Here is a 19,529-nt window from a genome sequence, read left to right as displayed (position 1 = left end):
AACATTCTGTGATTCTGTGATTCTGTACATACAATACACTTGCCACTAAAATACAGTGAACTTGGGTTTCCCACCACCAGATGGCAGCGTTGTCTGCAAGATAAATTCACACTTTAAAGATTTTTATGTGGTCAGTGACTCATCCCTAATGTTCGTAGCTTTAGTACCTTATGCATTGTGTTTATACATAACATGTATGCTTAGAGTGTGCTTAGAGAAAAAATTACAAAAAAACTTCAAAGAACAAATAAATAATAGCATACTAAAGGGAATGTGTATGTGAAACCTGCACTCACAATAGTATGAGTAGGTGGATGGGTACAGAGAATCATCCCTACTGCTTGGGTATTTGCATCTGTTACCACCTATTTTCATTCAAGATAAACTAGTTCAGCTAACATAGTATTCCCTTTTGAAAGCCACAGACCCTTCAGAATTTCATCTGTGATTCCCCAGACATCAAGTGGAAGAACTGTATAGACAATATTTATGTCCTCATCTCAAGTATTTTTTTCCTCAAAGTTTTAATAATGAGCAAGTCTATGCCTCCTAACTGTTGCTTTAGGAGCTCCCTCTTGTACAAAGTAGATCTAGAGGTCAGATTCGTTCATTTTACACCTATTTTATATCGTTTTCATCCTTAGCTCTTCCCATTTTTCACACTGCATGGTTTTATTCTGAAAAGGGATGCAAAGATACTTTCATATGCCTATATGAGCCCACAAGAAAAAAAGAAAAAAATGTGTGGATGGGAAGGGTATGCTGGTTTCCAATCTATTCAAAAACACAGTGACTCGAAAGTCAGGATGGACTTTTTCCTTGTCCAGCATCTTCATAACAGCAAAGGCTGTAATTTCAGTGGGACAATAGCCCTTGCAGTTCTACCGTCAATGAAACTACTCATGGCTCATGGCTTCTGTCTTCCCATACTTCACCCAACATTCATTCGTCAGAGGCATTCAGTCTTCACTATGTTAAACAGGGAAAAGGTAAAGTACAGGAACAGAAACAATTACCATGTGGAACACTAAAGAGAAAACAAGAATTTTCAACGGAAGACAACATTACAGGATACAAAATGCTACATCAAAGGCAAGAACAGCCTGTGATGCAGCTGAAGCACTGCTGCAGTCTTCAAATGTCCTTACAAGGTGCTCCAAGTTCAAACACAGCAAATGCCACCACGAGTTCTTCATCAGAGATCACTTAAGCTTTCTTACCTTTGATTAGTCTCTCTGGTCGAGTCCCTGGTAATGTCCACATTGCCTGTGCCAGATGCCCAAAGACAGTGGCATCAACAGTGGAAACCGTTGGTCCCATAATGTACTTCTTGTCCCCTGTAAATACAACAGCAAATATTTCTCAACTGGATGTCACTTCTCCTCAGTTAAAAAAAAATTAAAAATTCCCTGCTTACATCTTTAGCATTTTTTTTTTACTTTAACAATTTAGCTGAAAAGGTTCACTGGTTCAAAGACAGGGATTCAATGTTGAATACCGTCCAAAAGCTGTTGCTATTTTTTTCATTTCTGCAGCTTCCCCTGCACTCACCACTTCTACAACTAGGTCAATTACAGAGCCACCACTGGCCAAGTAACCTCCTCTGCTTGTCACAGCTGGCAGTGTATATACACTGTGCTGGTTCTGCTGCATTTAAAAACTTCTCTGCAGCCAGCAGGTGCCTGAAAGCATGATTTTCTCCTTTGGTGCAAACCCAAAATCATTCAGCCATGGTTTGAAATCATGAATGCACTTGCTGAAAGACGCTGGTCACCCTGTATCTCTCGTGTGCGCAGATCCAGTTTCAGGTTACTCATCTGATCACATGAAAAAAGAAAGTCCTCTCCCACCACTTGTTCAGGCTGAAACCGATGCACAGGTCAGACTGGCAGCGGCTGCTCAGAGATGACCTGCATCTCCGGGAGGAGGACACAGCCATAGGCAGAGGTGCCCCCACACACCACCAGTGTGGTGCCCCCATCCCCAAACACTGGTTGCTACTTGGCAGGGACCAAACACAGGCACATCAGCATGCAGGCAGGCCTCTTGGGACTGGCCTGGTCCAGAGGAGGGATGTGTCTGCTCCGCATCGCTATTCTCCTTACCTCTCTGGGCACCTCAGTGCCGTGATGGTCCCAAGTGGCCACCACAGCACAAAGAGACTAATAACTACCTAAGACAGGGAAAAAAAATCACGTTTCAAAACCACTGTTCGCAAAGAAATATCCAGTATAAAATTGTTTCCTCATCACAGGCATGAGAACTGGAGTGAAGACCGCACTTTGGGCACGCAGGTGAACCATACAGTATTGCAGAGGTCAGGTTAGATGGTTGCACTGTCCCTGCCTTGGCCCAAAGCGCTATAAACTCTGTGAAATGCAGTACATAATTTAATTCTCCAAATCCAGTTATCCCATCTCCCCAGGACATTCTTCACCTGCGCAATATAAGCTGCCTATAATTCAGCAGGTTATTAAACGTCAGGGCTATTGAGCGAGTTTAGAAAAACTGTCGAGCAGTAAAATGCACCAAATTCCAGAGTACAGTGCAACAAATGCTGTCATCTGCCTCCCCTATAGTGTAGCAAAGCAGTGCTCAAGAAGAACCAGTAACAATAACCCTCTCTAGCCTGTCAGTTGTAATTTTAACATGGAGTTAACTCTCCCCAGCTCCTTCTTTCACCATTACATTGTCTGAAAAACTACGTACAGGGTAAATATTGTGTCTTTTTGGTATTTACGTGCTGCCTTGCATTCATCGATCTCAAAACTAGCTCAAAAATTGGTCCCCAAACCACACTTATATGCCAACACTAGGAATTTAGCACCATACAACCAGGTCTGAGACTTGATCCACAGGGATGTTGTTCTAGGAAGTAATATTGCCATTTCCATCTTGCTACAATAAGGCAGGCAGCGAGCGAGGGCTGAACCATTCCCCTCTTTTGCAAGCAGAGTGGCTCCCCAGGCACAACACCTGCACCTTCAGGTGCGTGGAAACAAAGGGGAAGAGGAGGAAATAGAGCTGTGGTTCCATGAAACTGTAAATCTGGTTTTAGGTCGTCCTGCACCACAGAACTCAGCCTCCAGGCAAATTCCCCTCTACCAGTTCCAATCTGTTCCCAAAAATTTCAGTGTAATGTTTTTTCCAGAAGACTTTCTGACAGACCTCTCCCAGTGTCTTAGTCTTATCCCAGATGACACAGCGCCTGTCACACCGCTGCTGCCATAGTGCTAATAATCTCAAACACCCCACTGCATCCCCTGGCTAGCCCAACAGAAATGCAATCATCTGGTTACACTGGACTTGGATCAAACTTGTACAGCCCAGGGACTTGACAGCACACAGCTCCACTATTTATGAATGTGTGCACCAGAGGATTCAAAAGCAGCTACTTCAGCACTGGGTCAAGAAACCACGGCAACAGACAGATCTATGAGACGCAGGGCTGGCAGAAGACCTGCATCCTTCCACATCAGCACGCACACCCCACACAGGCTGCTGCAAGGCATTTCAACCAGCATTAGAGGCTTGCGTTCAGGTTAGTCTCACCTCTCTGTTTCAGCTCTGAGCCCTCCTGCCCTCCACAAAATACCAAATGCTTTTCAAAAGCTGGTTCGGGCAGATGCTGCCCTGCAATTCCCTGCTCAAAATCCCCATTTAGCCAAAAGCCTGAGACAGGCAGACAGCTGAGAGGGTACCGAGAGATTTATGGGCACTGCTCACTCATTCGCATCTTTTAAATAATTACCAAAATATCTATTTTTATATATTGCCAGTTCATATGCCCAGTTCCCCTCCACACTACTACCAGGAGTAGGAAACTACTATAACTCAAGGAAATTACATTTGTGGTTTAAAGACTGCAGGACAGAGAGCAAGATGATACCAAAAAGGCAGGCTAATCCACCACAGGAGGATTAGTTCCAATCTCCATGTTTATAAGAGATCTTGAGGAGTCTGTTAGGGAAATAGGCACATGGGAGAAGAAAAAAAATATTTTCAGAAATGAAAATAAGTAAAAAAGCACCCAGGATGTGACTGGGAATGTCAAAATGAGTGTCACAAGACCCAGCAGCTGCCAAGTTGTCATTCTCTGGAAGCAGCACTTGGAATTTAAAAATTATTCTTGTTCCCATGTGAATGGTCTCTTAAAAAATGGGGAACATTAAATTAATCTTATATGCCTGATGGCTGACAGCTACAGTTTGGTATATGCAGCTGTTCTGCATGACAGGCATCCTTTTCAAGCTCTTAAGATTGCCCTCTAATTAACAGCCAAAATCCCAACTGCTTCCTCTTCTGGGAAAACACATAGGCACATATACGCGGAGGGGAATCTCACAAAGATTTCTGTGCACTCAGTAGTCTGGCTGACCGCCTTTTCCTTCCCTCTGTCAAACAGGAGAGCCTCCAGCCAGGCAAGAAGTCCTTATTGCACCTCCTGTCGCCATCCCAGGATACTGCTACCCAGAGGTCAAAGTTTCTACACCCAACCATAAAGAACTGGCTGGAGAAAACTTGAGAACGCTAGTGTTGACGAAAAATCAATACAATTACAGAAAACAAGACCAATAATCAAAAGAGCAAACATAATGATTCACGTTACTGCACACTGACTAATCTAACATCCATTTCAGAGGGGAAGATGTAAAACTGAATAATATTCAGCTGCTAATGTAGTAAAATAATAGCAATAAAGCCAATGCCCATCAAGTACACAAGGCACAACATTCTCATCAGTAATCTGGAAGTAAAAATAAAACCCCTGCTGATAACATATGTATCACACAATTAAAAAAAATTGATACAGTGAAGAAAACACCTTATCCTTTAGGATTTCCAGTGATTTTTCCCACCAAAAAACAAAAGTAAGAGACTGTTTGATTACAGCATTTACGTTCACAAGGAGATCACCCAGGTCACCCAGGGAGGGAGGAAGAACTAGAAGGAGCATCTGCCTGCAGGCTGGAATCGCACGAACTCCAGTTTGAAACAGGTCAGGTTTTGAGCAGATTTTGATGGTGATTAACATCTGCCCCCAATTACTAACAAAAGTGGTGGCACCTCCACCCGCTGAAATCTCATAATTAAAACTGGATGCCTTTTAGAAAGACATGCTTCAGCCAGAAAAAAGACACAGGCCTCAAGACAGCAACCAAGCAGTCTGATTCATAAAGACGAGTCTAGATGCTTTAATGATCCCTTTGAACTCAAAATTCTACAAATCTGAGTGTCAGTATAGGCTCCAGAGACAGAAGGATGCAGACTTCAAATAAGCAAACCAGGAGACTTCCACAGGTACCAAGGAAGTTGTTTCCTTTTTCTCTTGAAGGCTACATCTACTCTTGGCAGACAGGAATTACTTTAGCACAGACACGTCCACTGATGCTCCATTCAGCCTGTCAGCGTTGTCCAGCCAGAACCAGAAGGCTCTGCTTGAGCTCCCAAGTCATAGGTTGAACTTGCTCCAGCTTCTGTCCCAACCCCATTCCTCTCTGCGACATACACGGAGCCACATGGTGCCAACCTCAAGCTACAGGAACACTAATCCCACAGTTGAGGGCACCTTGAGCTGGCCTCAGCTCTGCAGCAGATGTGCCCAGACCTCTTCTTCTAAAATGAGCTGCTCCCTCCCTTCCTCCCCCAAAAAGAAAAGGGACCTCTTAAGCTCCAAAACCAGGTTTTCCTTGAAGAGGCACTAGAACAGGTAACTTTTTCTGTCAACAAACAAAATACAGCATGAGAAAGTGCTGACACAAAAGGAGCTGTCAATAAATCTTCCCTGTGCCCATTGCACGCAGGCATCACGTGTCTTTATTCCACCTTGCTCCCAGTCCAGCAATTCAGCAGGTTTGTTTCAGAAAACAAAGTTACAGAAAACTCTACAGTCACAGGAAGTCACAATCTGCCTCAAACCAATTCCTCAAAATGCAAATTTTACACAGAAGCCCAATATTGTTATCTCTTTTTGACAACACAGATCCATCTCCTACTAGCAGCTTTGAATAAAGCTGTTAACACCAACCAAATACAACAAAGTGCAGCTCATCAAAATAACATCTGCAAAGGGTTTTCAAATGGCAGCCTCATAACGATCTATCAAACAGCTGTGAGTCCCATGAAGAAAAAATGAGACCCTCCAAAATATAAATACAAGGTTTCATTTGCAGAACTAAGCGCAACATTCTCCTAAATTCACACAGCAAAATGATGTTCAGGCCACATTCTGCTCATCTATATACACCTACCTAGTGCTCAGAGAAGAAAGCTAGAGACACAATTCAGTAGCAAACAGCGGGGAAAGAAACACTATCCCTGCCAGAGCGAGGGTGGCACTGAATGACAGCAGCAGTGCGGACTCTACCTACTGACAAAATGAGATTATTTGTGTGTGTGACCAAGCTGCCAGGAAGCACCTGCAGTCAATTTCATCCTGTGGACAGCAAGCTGTGAACAAACAGAACGCGCGTAACTCGCTGCACATTACCCAGGAGGCCTGCTAGAGTCCGCATGTCCTTCTCCATCAGCGTGTACATCTCCTCCTCTGAGAAGCGACCAATGCCATGGCCGTACATTTCCCGCTTCACGATCCCTTTGGTCAGATGGCAGAGGATCCACTTCAGCAAGTCGCTGAAAGGGCCAAAAAGTGAAACCATCTTTTGCGTCTCATGAAGATTTTCCACCCATTGGCAATAAGCTAAAGTCCTAGAAAGATGTGAAAATAAGTTATAGCAGTGCAATACCCAGACAGCCCATCACTACCCTGCAAAGGTTTACACAAAGGTTAGGCAGCGAGCTTTCTTAAAGCCGAGCGCTCACTGCCCTGATGGAGAGGTAGTTTCCAATAAAGAGCAGACCCTGATGCAACGCAGAGTGACAGCAGAGAAAACTGACTTTGCAATACTTATGCAGACTTCCCAGTGCTTATTCTCTCAATAAATCACTACTCACTTCAAGAGAAAATGAGATTCACACTGAAATATAAAACAAAAGCTGAAGAATTCTGCTAAAGTTGCATAACAAAATGCAGTGCCAAAAGGATTTATTAGCTAAAGATGATCAACTGCACAGACCTGGGGAAAACAACAACACAGTCCATAAAGAAACCAACCTTTCCCACCAACCTGTTCTCCTTCCTTTCTATACTGCTGAAACTTAGCCAACCAGTAACTCTGCCCCAACATAAATATTGTAGCAGTCATTTTTCAGAAGATCTCTGCTCTCCTCAGAAACTAACAATTACACAATCTTTTAAAAATAAAATTTAAAAAAGGAAGGGGTGGTGGCTATTGTGTTAGTTTTCTCCTGTACTTTTTCCTCTCTTCAAAATGTTGATTTTATGAGAGAGATATTTCTAAATGACTCTGTTGTATTTTGGGCTGTATTTCAGCTTTATTGAATGGCTAATATATTATTATTTTGAAAGGTCCTTTTATAAAAATTTGTCTTACCAGCTTTTTGTTCTTTATTACTATTGTAGTCTAACAAAAAATAGATCTCTTGCTGTTGCTACTCAAGAAACTTATGAAAAAAAGAAACATTAACTTTTTTACTATCTGGCATCTTCTGACATTATGAAGAAACCCAAAAGACCACATGACTTTTTCCACCGAGTTCAAGGGATGTCGGAAAAAGGGCTAAAGACATCTCAAGGTAGACATGACAAACATAAGACGCCAACAGTGTCTCAGAAACACTGGGGTTTGATACCCCCATTCCATTATGCTCGTAGCAACTTCCAAGCTGAAAAATCTAAAAGTGGATTTACAAATTTGAGATCATATGAAAACAGGCTCATGGAGACATGATAAACTAGGGAAGCTAGATCAAAAAGTTGAAATATCAAAAGCTGCAAGTTCACATAAGTAAATGTTAACTTAATGATCAAGTGTTTCCAATACGATCAGAGTTCAACTTTTTTAGTTTCATCATTGTACATATTTCTAATTGCACATAATTTCCTTAGTGCTGATATGGATCACCTAATTTAAGAAAGGAAAAGACAATAAAACAGTATTTCCTGGAAAACTCCTGTGAATTTTTTTTTAAATGCATGTTTATGTCACGAACAGAAGTTGAATTCAGCAGTACCATCAAGGAACAACTATGTTTACACCATGAAATGTTCTAATCTTTAAGTTTCCACAGATTCTTTACTTGAATTACTAATAACATAAGGAAAAAGGAGAATATTTGGCATAACAGCCAAAGAAAAAAAAAATACACTCACAGTCAAATTTAGAATGCTCCCAACAGAGCAAGCGGAAGGCATTTAAAAATTGTCCACTGCAGGACAATGCTTTCTGCTCAAATTGATTTCATTAAAGTCTGTAACAGTGAGGCATGTGTAGGTTTTGCTATAAATGCACGAACAGTGAAGAACAAAAATGCGCCTGCTATGTTTCCGATGGCTTTTGTCCTCAAGAGGTTTCTCCACAACCTCTTGCACTGTATCAATACGACAAAAGCATCCCGCTGATGTTTCACACGCTTCAGTATCACTCTTCGAATGGGGGTGTTCTGCACAATCCTTGTTTTTCAAAATGGATGGATCAACTCAAGTCATTGGGCTGGTTTCAGCACAGTGGAGTTTGAAACAAAGCCAGATTTAGCAACAGGCACCAGCACAAAAGGGGAACATGAAGCCAGCAAGCACAGGAGTAAACAGCTACTGAAACTCCGGAAGTGGCAACTTTGGCTAGAAGAGCAGGACTGCCTTGCACCAGGAACAAAGGTAAAACAGGATTTAAGAAGGATGGAAAGAAGACTGGGCTGAAAGCATAAGGGTGCTCCACAGAGCAGAACATTTCAGTAGTTGTGTTTCACAGGCCTGGGAAAGGACAACATCCCTTGAGCTTCCCTTGGGGAAGAAAAACTTGGTCTTGATGCAAACTCTGTGAAATAATTACAAATACGATCTATATTTGTAAGTTATTATTTATTACTTGAATATGGTTAAGAAAAACCTGCTCTCTGTGAGCACTGCTGCATGTCTTGCTTGCAAAGACCACCCTTCCCCAGCACGGGACTGACCAGCTTCACCCGGCAATGGTGCAACACAACTTAGTTGCTTTAGGACAACAGACCTGGCCACGGAGAGGGACAACAAGAAAAAGAAACTGAAACAAAACAGAAAAAGAAGAGAGACTCTGCTGCAGCATTTTCTAAAAGTTACCCCAGTTACACAAGACTAACAGCCCTATGGGCTTGCCATCACTATGGTTCACTCCAGCGACACCAGCGAACTGGCACCTCACCAAGAATGATCAACTACATCCAGGATGGCTTTAATTTCATGAGACAGGATGAACAAGGTTTCCCACAAAGCTAATTAGCCCACACTTTAAAGCAAAAATACATTTCCCTAGCACTCGCATGCTCTGGAGATGAAGGTCTTTGGGTCTGGAAGAGGCAGAGATCAGATCAAGTATTTAACAATCAGGACAGCAATGCAGGAAGAGCAGAACTGCACAGGACATTAGTAATCCTGCTTAGGCTAAGCCAGCAAGAACAATCTTAAAACATCTGCTTGTCACTTTGAATGACTGAAGTTGTCACATGTCTCAAATCTCAAATTTACATGGGCAATGAGGGCAGCTAAATGGACAACCACAGAGTTTCCTTCTAAAATGTTATGGTCCTGAGCAAGCAAAAGCAAAGAAAAAAGCAGGCTCAGATTCAGAGAGACAGTTAAAAGCACTTTTAAAACTGGCTTTACAAGCATTGTGTTAAAAAAATTCTATTCAAAGGTTCATTAATCTGTGCTTCCGACCAAAACATGCTCCTCTGCATCTAATCCCAACCAACATCCCTCTGCTCAGACTACATTACTAGAGTAATATCAACATTACAAAAGGTTAGGAAATGCCAGAAAGTCTACATAACCTACTTCAGCATAATTATACATTTCAAACTACAGTTAGTATTTATAGGATGACATAATTATTTTAAATATTGGCCTAAACTGAGCATTTTGGGAAACATTAACATTCCCATTTGTGCCAGCACATCTGTACAAATCTTAGAGTATAAATAAAACAATAACGCATTAAAGAGCAATGCTGCAGGGGTGAAGCAAATCTGAAGTCTAAACAAAACAGCAGCTTTGGCCTCAATACATAAATCAGGAGAGGAGATGAAGAAAGTGACTCATCAGCAGCAGCTTGCCTGATTATCCCCAAACCGTCTGAACATCAAACCATGGGGGAAGTGTTCACAAGGATGTGAACTGGGAGTTATTTTTCCTATCTGAACCTGTACAGGGTGGAATTTCTTGATATACAAGGGATTATAACAAATTCATTCCAGAATCAGCTGTAGAAACCCCACCCACTGTGCACCGTCCCAGAGCAACTGGCTTTTAAACTGCCACTGGCATGCAGACTTCATCACTGTTAATAGCAGGAGAGACGTCGCTCTTAGAATTGGCTTGATGTACTTAAACATATTTATAAACATATTTTATGTTTAATACATGGCAAGTCTGAAAACCCAACAAAGTCGGATTCATTTGTATTCTCATACCATGCTTTTCCTGTACTTCAAGCACGCATCACATATCTGATGTTTACAGAGCCTTCTTGAACGAGAAAGCAAGAAATTATTTAAATATGTATGTATGTGTATATATATACACACACACTTATAAATCACTACAGTTGTGTTTGAGAATACAGCTAAAGCAACCTAATGGGCTAGTTTGGTTAAGCTGCATACTCAAGGCTTTAGGTTCTCACTAAGCAAATTAGTGTCACCGAAATGAGATCCCCCTCCTGAGATTAAAGTGCCAGAAAGCACATTGCAGTGACTGCTAGCCCTCCAGGAACCAGGAGCTGCCTGGTTTGAATGCTGGATGTGCCGCCAAGCCCACCATGCCAGTGCCAGAAGGATGCGAGAATCTGACATCCTCCAGCCTGTCTTACACAAAGGTCCAATGCCAGGAACGTGCTGCAGATACACTAAAAACTCAACGCATCTTGAAGATAGCTGTGGGTGCCCCACTGGTTCCTGAGGGCCCATGGGTCACCACAGGCAGTGGAGGTGACCCCAGCCAAGCCTTTAGCAGAGGACAGAGCTCGGCACTGGATCCAGGACCTGGAGCAAGAGCCACAAAATCGGTCCACTTCCACCTCCTCTTCCCTGACTCGGCCCAATACCCATTCAGATTAGCAGGCTTTTTTTCTTTTGCTGATTTAAACATAGCAAAAAACTGATAGTTATGGCATTCTCCAGGGACAGGAGTTCCAGTGCCAGCTCCAAATCAGTCTTGTGCATCCTGGAAACATGCTCTAATCCCAGCACAAAAATAGGTACTCTCACTCACTTGCTGTCTTTCTGCCTGAACCGACAGGTACAGCAGCCTGGGGCGGAGGCAGGGTGTCTAGAGGCCAAGGTTCACAATGGCCCTGCACTGCTCTCCACTCCAGCAAGAGCAGCAATTTCCACCTGTAAGAGGCACTAATTGGTGAAGATGATCAATTACCTTAGCAAAAGCTAAATGTTTCAGGAGATGCTGCGCACCCACCAGGATTAGCTCCATCCAGAGACAGCACACCACAGGATGTACTTTGCTTCTTTTAAATGCACTACAGTATCACTTATTTATGATGAAACTACTTTGCATGCTGCTGGCAATGAAACAGTATGAATCACATTTTATGTCATTGCTTTGGAGGCTCGATTTTATAAATGTTATTCTGCAGAAAGGCTATCACCATTAAAAATTCCTTACCGTGGGACTTGAGGACACCATGAACAAACATTAAGCCCCTGGTGGGAGGTGGTCAGGTTCAAGGACCGATGTGATCCCACAACCACAGACGCAGTGCTGTCAGGGAGAAACACGGTCCTACACAGCTAAAGGCTGGTTTTATCTTGGTGTAACTACACGATGGTCAAAGTTGTTATGCAGGAATTACAGTGGTACACCTGCAATGCCTCATAGCTCAGGCTTTGCCTAGCTCCGAGAATCGGCATGGTGTAACCTCACCAAAGGAGCAAGCCTCTGGTACCGCCACACAGCAGGGACACACAATAAGACTTACAGCTGGATTCTTTTACTACACTGCACCAAAAAATGCATGCCTTAGGGAAACTCAACTGTGTGACTAAACAGGAAAAGGCAACAGGGATATACAGCCAGGCATGTACATCTCTGTTCTTACTTGGGCTAGCTTTGTCCGCACTTTTCAGTGCCACCCCCTCCGGTCAGCACCTGAATACTTGTCCCCCATGCTCCCCTATGTCATGCCCAGCAGTGCTAAGTCAGCTCAGAGGGAGCCTGGATGGACAGACAACAGCTTCAGAGAGGAGAGCACGATTTGTAATTGAGACACAACAGTGGTATACACTTGTCATCCAGTAATGTTACATTTAAAGCAGTTAAGTCTATGGACCGCAAAACAATCGACACTAAGGCAAGGAGATGGAGCATTAGGGGATTAAAAGGCCTCATCTTCCCTTTGGCAGGTATAATAACTGAGGGGGGGGAAATGAGCCAAAAAACAAAAAAAAAGTTACATTTGCAGGCTACTTGAATCAGATTTTTGAGGCTATGGCACTGCCAATGGGTATAATTAGTGGTCACACTTCTTGGAAGGCAGGGATTACATTTCTAAACCGTATCATTTAAATCTGCCTACTGAATGGCAACATTATTCCCAGGAAAAACTGAATAATTTTTTAAGAACTATGTGTACCCATGTTGCTGCTCATCTTCGATCACAAGGTAAAAGAAAAAGCAGGTAAATGCATCCAGTTTAAATCATACATTGTTTTGAAGGAAAAAAAGTACAACACAAATGCAAGACACCACAACAAGGACTTAAACACATGCTAGAAAGGAAACCGTTAGGAAAAAGCCTTGTGCCTGCTGAGGCAGCCAATGCATCATCCAAGATGCCATGTCCACCTGCTACTTCTACAAATCTGGACTGGAAAGGGCACTTAAAAAGGACTGAAATTTAAAGTGTGAGGGAAATCACAGGTATTATTTTCAAAGAAATCAGTAAAATGCATAAAGTACCAGCAAGGTTATATTTATGTTTTCCATTCATATATATACTTCAGCTGCTCAGGACACTGTGATTAACACTTTATCCTATCAACCGCCAGTGCTGTCAACAATACACATTAACATGAGTATCCTGCGTTATAGGAAAGGCAATAATCCATACTGTAATTGCACACACAGATACTTAAAATCAATAATTGTAAGAACACAATATTCCAGATTCACTACAAATGCTGAATTTGTTCCCCTGCGCCTCCTAACCCATAAATGTATTCAGACATCTTGATTTTTCGCTCTTTATTAACAACGCTGTTCCTACACGGAGGTCACATGAAACAGGACAGAGGAACAGCCCACCACTGCTCCCCTCTGTAAAGCTCGATGCGATGGGCCTGACTCCTTACCTTGCTTACACAGCATAACAACTTTTCAGGGGAATTTCCCCCTGCTCATACTAGCATACACAGAAAGAAGCAGCAGTTTTCTAGGGTGAAGAGTGTCATGAAATCAGTCATTGGGCACCCAAGCTTTCAGCAAGAGAAAATAAGCATTCACATCCAGGCACGAGTGGAGGGTCAGATCTGACAGCACAAGAACACAGCTTTGCCATGCAAGCTTACCAGTACAAGTGCTCCTCCACCATTTTTGTCACAGCCCTAGAAACAGCTCTTTCATGTGGACCAAGGTGTTTATTTAAATTCACTCCAAGTTTCTCTTCCAAAAAGTCAATAATGAACTCAGTGCCAGATACTTTCGTGTGATTGTATTCAATCCAAGGCATTTTCCCTTGAGGGGAAAGTTTTCCATCAAAATAGTTCTAAGGAAAAAAAAAACAAAAAACAACCAAGTAAACAAACAGACAAAAAAGGCCCTTCAGGTTTTGTTTCAATGAGAATAAAGCTTTTAAAATATTGTGTGTTTTTAAAGGCAACATTATCCAACAAACTTTTTTTTTTAACTAATACTCCAGACTAGCGGTACCTGTTCGATCAGAGCAACAGCTTTACCCTATATGACAATTCAGATTTATTTCCAGGTCCTGCAAGGCATTACACACTTTTATGTCAGATGCCACCTAATGTAATATTATTTAAGTGCCCAGGTTGTTTAAGGGGTTGGAGATGCTCAGGTCTCCCGGAAGATTTGGTTTGTTATTCAAAACAAGTTTTTAATGACCAGACTGACACCTAAATTTGGCTCTTGCACAGAGCAGTACTTTTCACGTTAAACATATTTTATCAAGATTAATTCACTACCTATCTCAGACAGCTGCATTACCTCCAAGGATAAAACACATGTAATGAAAGGCATATCATTCCTTCAGTGGGCAGGAGGGAGATCTGCCTTTACATATGCTTCTGCAACTTCATAACTCGGAAATCTCATACATTTACAGACACGCTTGTTACAACTGGGTCTCCAAGAGCCCAGCCGCAGTGCATTGTGAATACTGGTGTTACCTGCTCAGCGTAGCACTCACACAGAAGTAGCAATGTATTTTCCACATTTTACAGCTGGAGAAGGTGAAACACAGAGATTAGAGAATTTATGCCTCCTCTGACAAACACGAGAGGAATTGCTGGCTTTCAAAACATGATCAGACATTTGACTTCAATTTTCTCTTACTTCTGAAGGCAGAGACATGAGGCAGAACTTTCTTCCTTTCTTATGATTCCCATGCTCACATCCTGTTATTTAATGAATGAAAATCCTAGCTCAGAAAGTCGAACCATAAAGGCTCACAATAAAGGCTCTGCACTCAGTCTTTGGTACTCAACTCTAAGCATTTCATGATCTATCTCCTAATTGCTGGAGGTTCAGGGTTAGCAGTTCTGGACTGACCTGTTTGGGTCTCAAGTATTTACCCTTCCTGAATCCACTAAAGATGGATTAAGGTCCTCTCGCAGCAAGGAGCACACACCGCAACACGCCTCCAGCTCAGTCTGAGAGCACAGCATCCTGGCTACTGCTCAAAACGCGGATGTGCAATGCACTACGAACTTGTGGCCATTCCCAGAGGCTCTTCCCTTGTGGATGAAAACAGATGACACGAGTAACGCTGCTGGGAAAACAATGCCTTCTGGCTAGTAGCCTTTTCTGGGATTTCTGCCCAAACAAATAGCACGGTAGGAACACTGGATTATATAATGTCTCATCTACTGCACCCCTGCATGGGCGAATAAAGCAACTGAATCAACCCTGCTTACACATGTGGGTGACATGGAGGTTTTTACTCTGGTCCACGGGAGAAACTCTAAAACTGCTGAACACCTGAAACTGAAAGGAGAGCACTGGCCTGTCCTTCCACCTTCCGCGCTTTCCTTCAGCAAAAAGGCTCTTTCAGCACTCAGACTGACTAATAGGTTTCCATAATTTTTCATTACAAATTCACTATAGAATCATAAGCTTATCCTGGAACTACACAGTGTGTCTATATGGCACTGAGCATTGCTGGCTTACTCTTTGTTAAACCCTTTGAGATTTCCCTTCTTGTGCACAAACACGCTTTACAGAAGCTACTAGACTTGAAGATGTGTTTATTACATATTGCAATCACTATAGTCCACTTCATTTCCAACCCAGAAAAGAAACGAGTTCTTATTACTCAACTGCACATTTCTTCAAGCACATATATATAATATAGAAAAGCACATTGCATAAAAACTTGTTAGTACTGCATTAATATCCCATTCTCAAAACCACAAATGAGAGCTAAGGTTCTTACAGCAAAGTTGGTTTACCGAAACTTTAAAAAGCCTTCTCAGGATTTTCATCTTTCATTACATACAGTTTCTCAAACAAAATAGGAAACATCTTTCAATGACCTTAGAAAACCTTAGTCTCTTGACGAATCTATTATATTGTTCTTGTATCCACTGTTCTCAAATAGGTATTTTTAGGCTTGAAACCTCAGTATTTTCATGGCTGCTACTAATTGCCATGAAATATTTATCAGTTGTCCACTTAAAAATTGTTTCCCTGCAAATTGTTTCCAGCAGGGAAAAGCTATGGTATTATCCTTAAAAAAAGCCCATAACAACGAAACAAAATATCCCCTCATAACTCATAGTACATTTAACTTAAATGCAGCATTGTAAAGTAACAACAGGAGCTCCCCAGAACTTCATTTACAGAGGAACTTATAAACAGAATGGCATAGAGCACTTCCGGGGTAATTTTATAGTACTATCCAGAAGAAATTCAGTTCCACATTTTCAGTTACTGCTGCTTATGCTTTTACTTTTACTCATGTCTCTTCCCAAGGAGGCTACGATCTTCACAGACCTGGCACGAAAACAGCACGTTTCTGCTGTGCTAATTTATCGGATTACATAAATGCTCAGCTCTTCATATTTGTGAGGGAGTCAAGGAACACCCAAAAGATCTTCACAGGCACTCAGAATGAGCTCTTTCAAAGCAAGCTTTACCAAGAAAAGCATCAAACATTTTTAAAAGAGCTAGATACTGACAGCCCAGACAGGGTGGGACTGCCCAAATTATTTTTGATGGAGAACTTGCACCTAGAAAGGCAGCTTCAAGAAAACGTAAGCACATTACAAGAGCGCATCTACTGGGGGAAATTCAGATGAGAGTAAGGTAGGTGTATGTCACCCAGTTCCACTTCTCACATGCCATTAAAGCATGTGTAACACACAGCACGTTACTCAATAGTCTTCCACACTATAACAAAGCATAAACACAAGGAATCAAAAGAGTAAAAGCAGTCTGACCACCCCACTGCCTTTTCTTTACCCCATTTCACAACCCTCCCTTCAGAGCATCCCCTCCCCAGGGAAGGTGTTTCCCCCTGCATCAGGCCGTGCCCTCCCTACACACCCACTCCGCTGCCATTGGGGAGGTGGCCATCGGATGTCTCTGTCACCTACAGCATCCTACAGGTAACACAGCCACAAGAGAACAAAATAAAATTCTCCAGGTAGTCCGAGTATAGGAAACTTCACAACTCCATCTGACAATGGCACTGCCTGCTGGCTCCCCTCCCACTTAATCCCTCAGCAGCATCCGTACCTTCCTCTGCCCAGTGGATCTGAAAGCAGCACCATACCCCTAACACAAAGACAGAAAGAGAATCTGACTCTTCTGGAAAAAAAAGCTGCATCCTCAGTTCATAAGCTTAGCTCCACCAAACCCACCTTTAAAACATAGGGTCAGTAACCCCACAAAGACCTCAAGCCCGTATAAGCTGGCACAGCTAAAAGCAGCAACCTGGTGTCCCCAGCACCCGTGGGACCCCTTCCTGCTCCTGCAGCATGGCACGTGGAGCGTGTGGGGAACCAAGGCAGGTTAAAAACAAATAAACTAAACCTTCATGGCTGCAGCTAGGCCAGGCCCGTCCCAGCCTGATCCGGCACAGAAAAGCATGTGCAAGAAGGAACAAGGGGGAGCCGCTGCAGGTAGGACTGTTGCTTCTGGTGGTCCTGCTGACCTACATCAGCTCAGTGTGCTCACAGTAGGAATAGAGAGAGATAAAATACCAAAGAGCAATGCTGACTTTCAGTACAGAAAATAAAGAGGGGAGTATGACCCTCTAGAAATCCCTCTCTCTCTGAAAAGCTGGGTGACTCACTTCTACCAAGCATCTAAACAACTCCATCCTGAATCACAAACACACAGCGCTATCTTTTAGAATTGACCGCATCCTGTCACAACCATCTTTTATATTGCAGCTTTAACTACTCTCCACCAGAGCAACTTTGATCACTGCAAACCTCTGAGACGCATCAACTGCCATTAGAAAGACAACAGGTCTCACCAAAATGGTTTTCCCTTCACACATAAAATTTCTACCCAAATTACTCTGGGTGGAGAAGCAGTGTGCACAAAGTCCTGCTGCTCCAATGACAGGTTCGAACTTCAGTATCTTGCAGGTTCTGTAAACCTAAATGAGGAAAATACATCCCAAGGGATGAAAAACTCCCTCTTTAACTCTCTTAAGTATCTGATTCAAGTACCATCAAATCATAAGATTAAACTCAGGCTTTTAAGGACTTAAGCAAAATGTACTAATTAGGTTTTCTTTCACTTCCAATGTAAAGGAGTTTTAATCACATACAAAGCTGAAAGAATATCAACCACAAATGTGTAAAAAAAATTGTAATATTGTTGTTTTTCCTTTTTAAAACACTGGATATAAATGAAACATTCTTCCTAACACCTTGGAATGTAGCAGTAAGCAACGTGAACCCACGTGGGGTGAGCATGTTACTTACCCACAGCTCAAGTCTCTGAGACAAAGCTAGGTGTCAAATTTATATAATTTGGGGGGGGGGGGGAAGAGAGAGAGATGTTTCTTCTAACCAAGATCTCCATTATATTTATCACTACTGTTGTATCATCTTGCATGCACTCAATGCTTTACATAAACAGAAAAGAAACCCATCCCATGTTTCAAAGAGCTTGCACGCTGCACACCTCGCCGACACCGCAACAAAGCGCGCGCCAGACTCAGAGCATCACAACTAAACCTCGACACTAACAGGCAAGACTGCTAGATTCAAATTTCTGCTCTCCCTCCTTTCATTCACCAGACTAGCTCAGGCTTCATCCCCTGCGAGAAGATGGCACAGGATGCATCCAGCCACAATTAAGGAGCAGTATTCACGACCTCTAAAAGCAACCTGTCTTCCTTCACTGAAGGGGAAGCACCCACAATGGGAGGTGAAGCAAAAGGCAAGCATGTCTTCCCAGGAGAGATGGAGAGAGAAGGCTTTCAGGAAAAAAAGAAGCTGCACCTGTCTAATCTTGACTCTTCAGCATGGTGAAATTCAAAGACCAAATAATGTTACACTTTAGTTTTGGGGTGTTATTTAGCATTATATAAACTCCAGACTACTCCCACACTTCAGCATTTCCAGCCAAGTTAACTTCTAACATTCATTTAGCTTTGCCAGTTAAATCTAGAGCTGTTCCAGACTGATCTTACTCAATTCATATCTTTAAATGTTAGACACCAAATTTAACTAATTTAACAAAAAAGCACCGGCCTACCCACCCCATTGTACGTGCGTGTTTACATCTCCCTGGGTGAGACAGACTGGGAGCGGTGGGGTGGGCAGGGGACGCCTGTTTGGCATTTCACGACATCATAGCAAACTGCAACATAAAGGAAAACTGCACAGATGTACCTGGTAGGGTAGATCAGCCATCCTTAAGTAAGTTTCCATTTTCAGACAGAAAGGGGATAAACTTGGAACACCGTTGGTAGGCCTCGAAAACTGATGCAGTATGATAGCATCTTTCGAATCCAGCTCTTCCTCTTTCCTGTCAAAAACAAAACAAAATGTTAAAAAAATAAACAGGTGCATGATACATCAGTACATTGAACGCACAAAGGAGAAACCCTGGCCGAGCCAACACACATCCTCCTTTAACAGACTGCTGCAGGTTTTTGATTCACCGGCGCCAGAGCCAGCGAGCAGCACCCAGGCCAGGGTGGCGGATGGATGGATAGATATATGGACAGACAGATAAAAAAGGGTAAATGTCAAAACAG

At 42.6% G+C, this 19,529-nt stretch overlaps 1 protein-coding gene across 1 annotated transcript; it reads right to left on the bottom strand.

Moving 5' to 3' along the window:
* Nucleotides 1–1,220: 1,220 nt before the first annotated feature.
* Nucleotides 1,221–19,297, bottom strand: FAXC (failed axon connections homolog (Drosophila); the record flags this gene model as incomplete). Its single annotated transcript, XM_010079329.1, has 4 exons — nt 1,221–1,337; nt 6,491–6,708; nt 13,636–13,832; nt 19,162–19,297. Coding segments are annotated over 4 exons (668 nt in total), but the record flags the coding sequence as incomplete, so codon positions are not given.
* Between the last annotated feature and the right edge of the window lie 232 nt (nt 19,298–19,529).

Source organism: Pterocles gutturalis, unplaced genomic scaffold (genome assembly GCF_000699245.1).
Source record: "Pterocles gutturalis isolate BGI_N339 unplaced genomic scaffold, ASM69924v1 scaffold53078, whole genome shotgun sequence".
Taxonomy (NCBI): domain Eukaryota; kingdom Metazoa; phylum Chordata; class Aves; order Pterocliformes; family Pteroclidae; genus Pterocles; species Pterocles gutturalis.
Note: the sequence above shows the minus strand (reverse complement) of the source record. Positions and strands in the feature narration are given on the sequence as shown.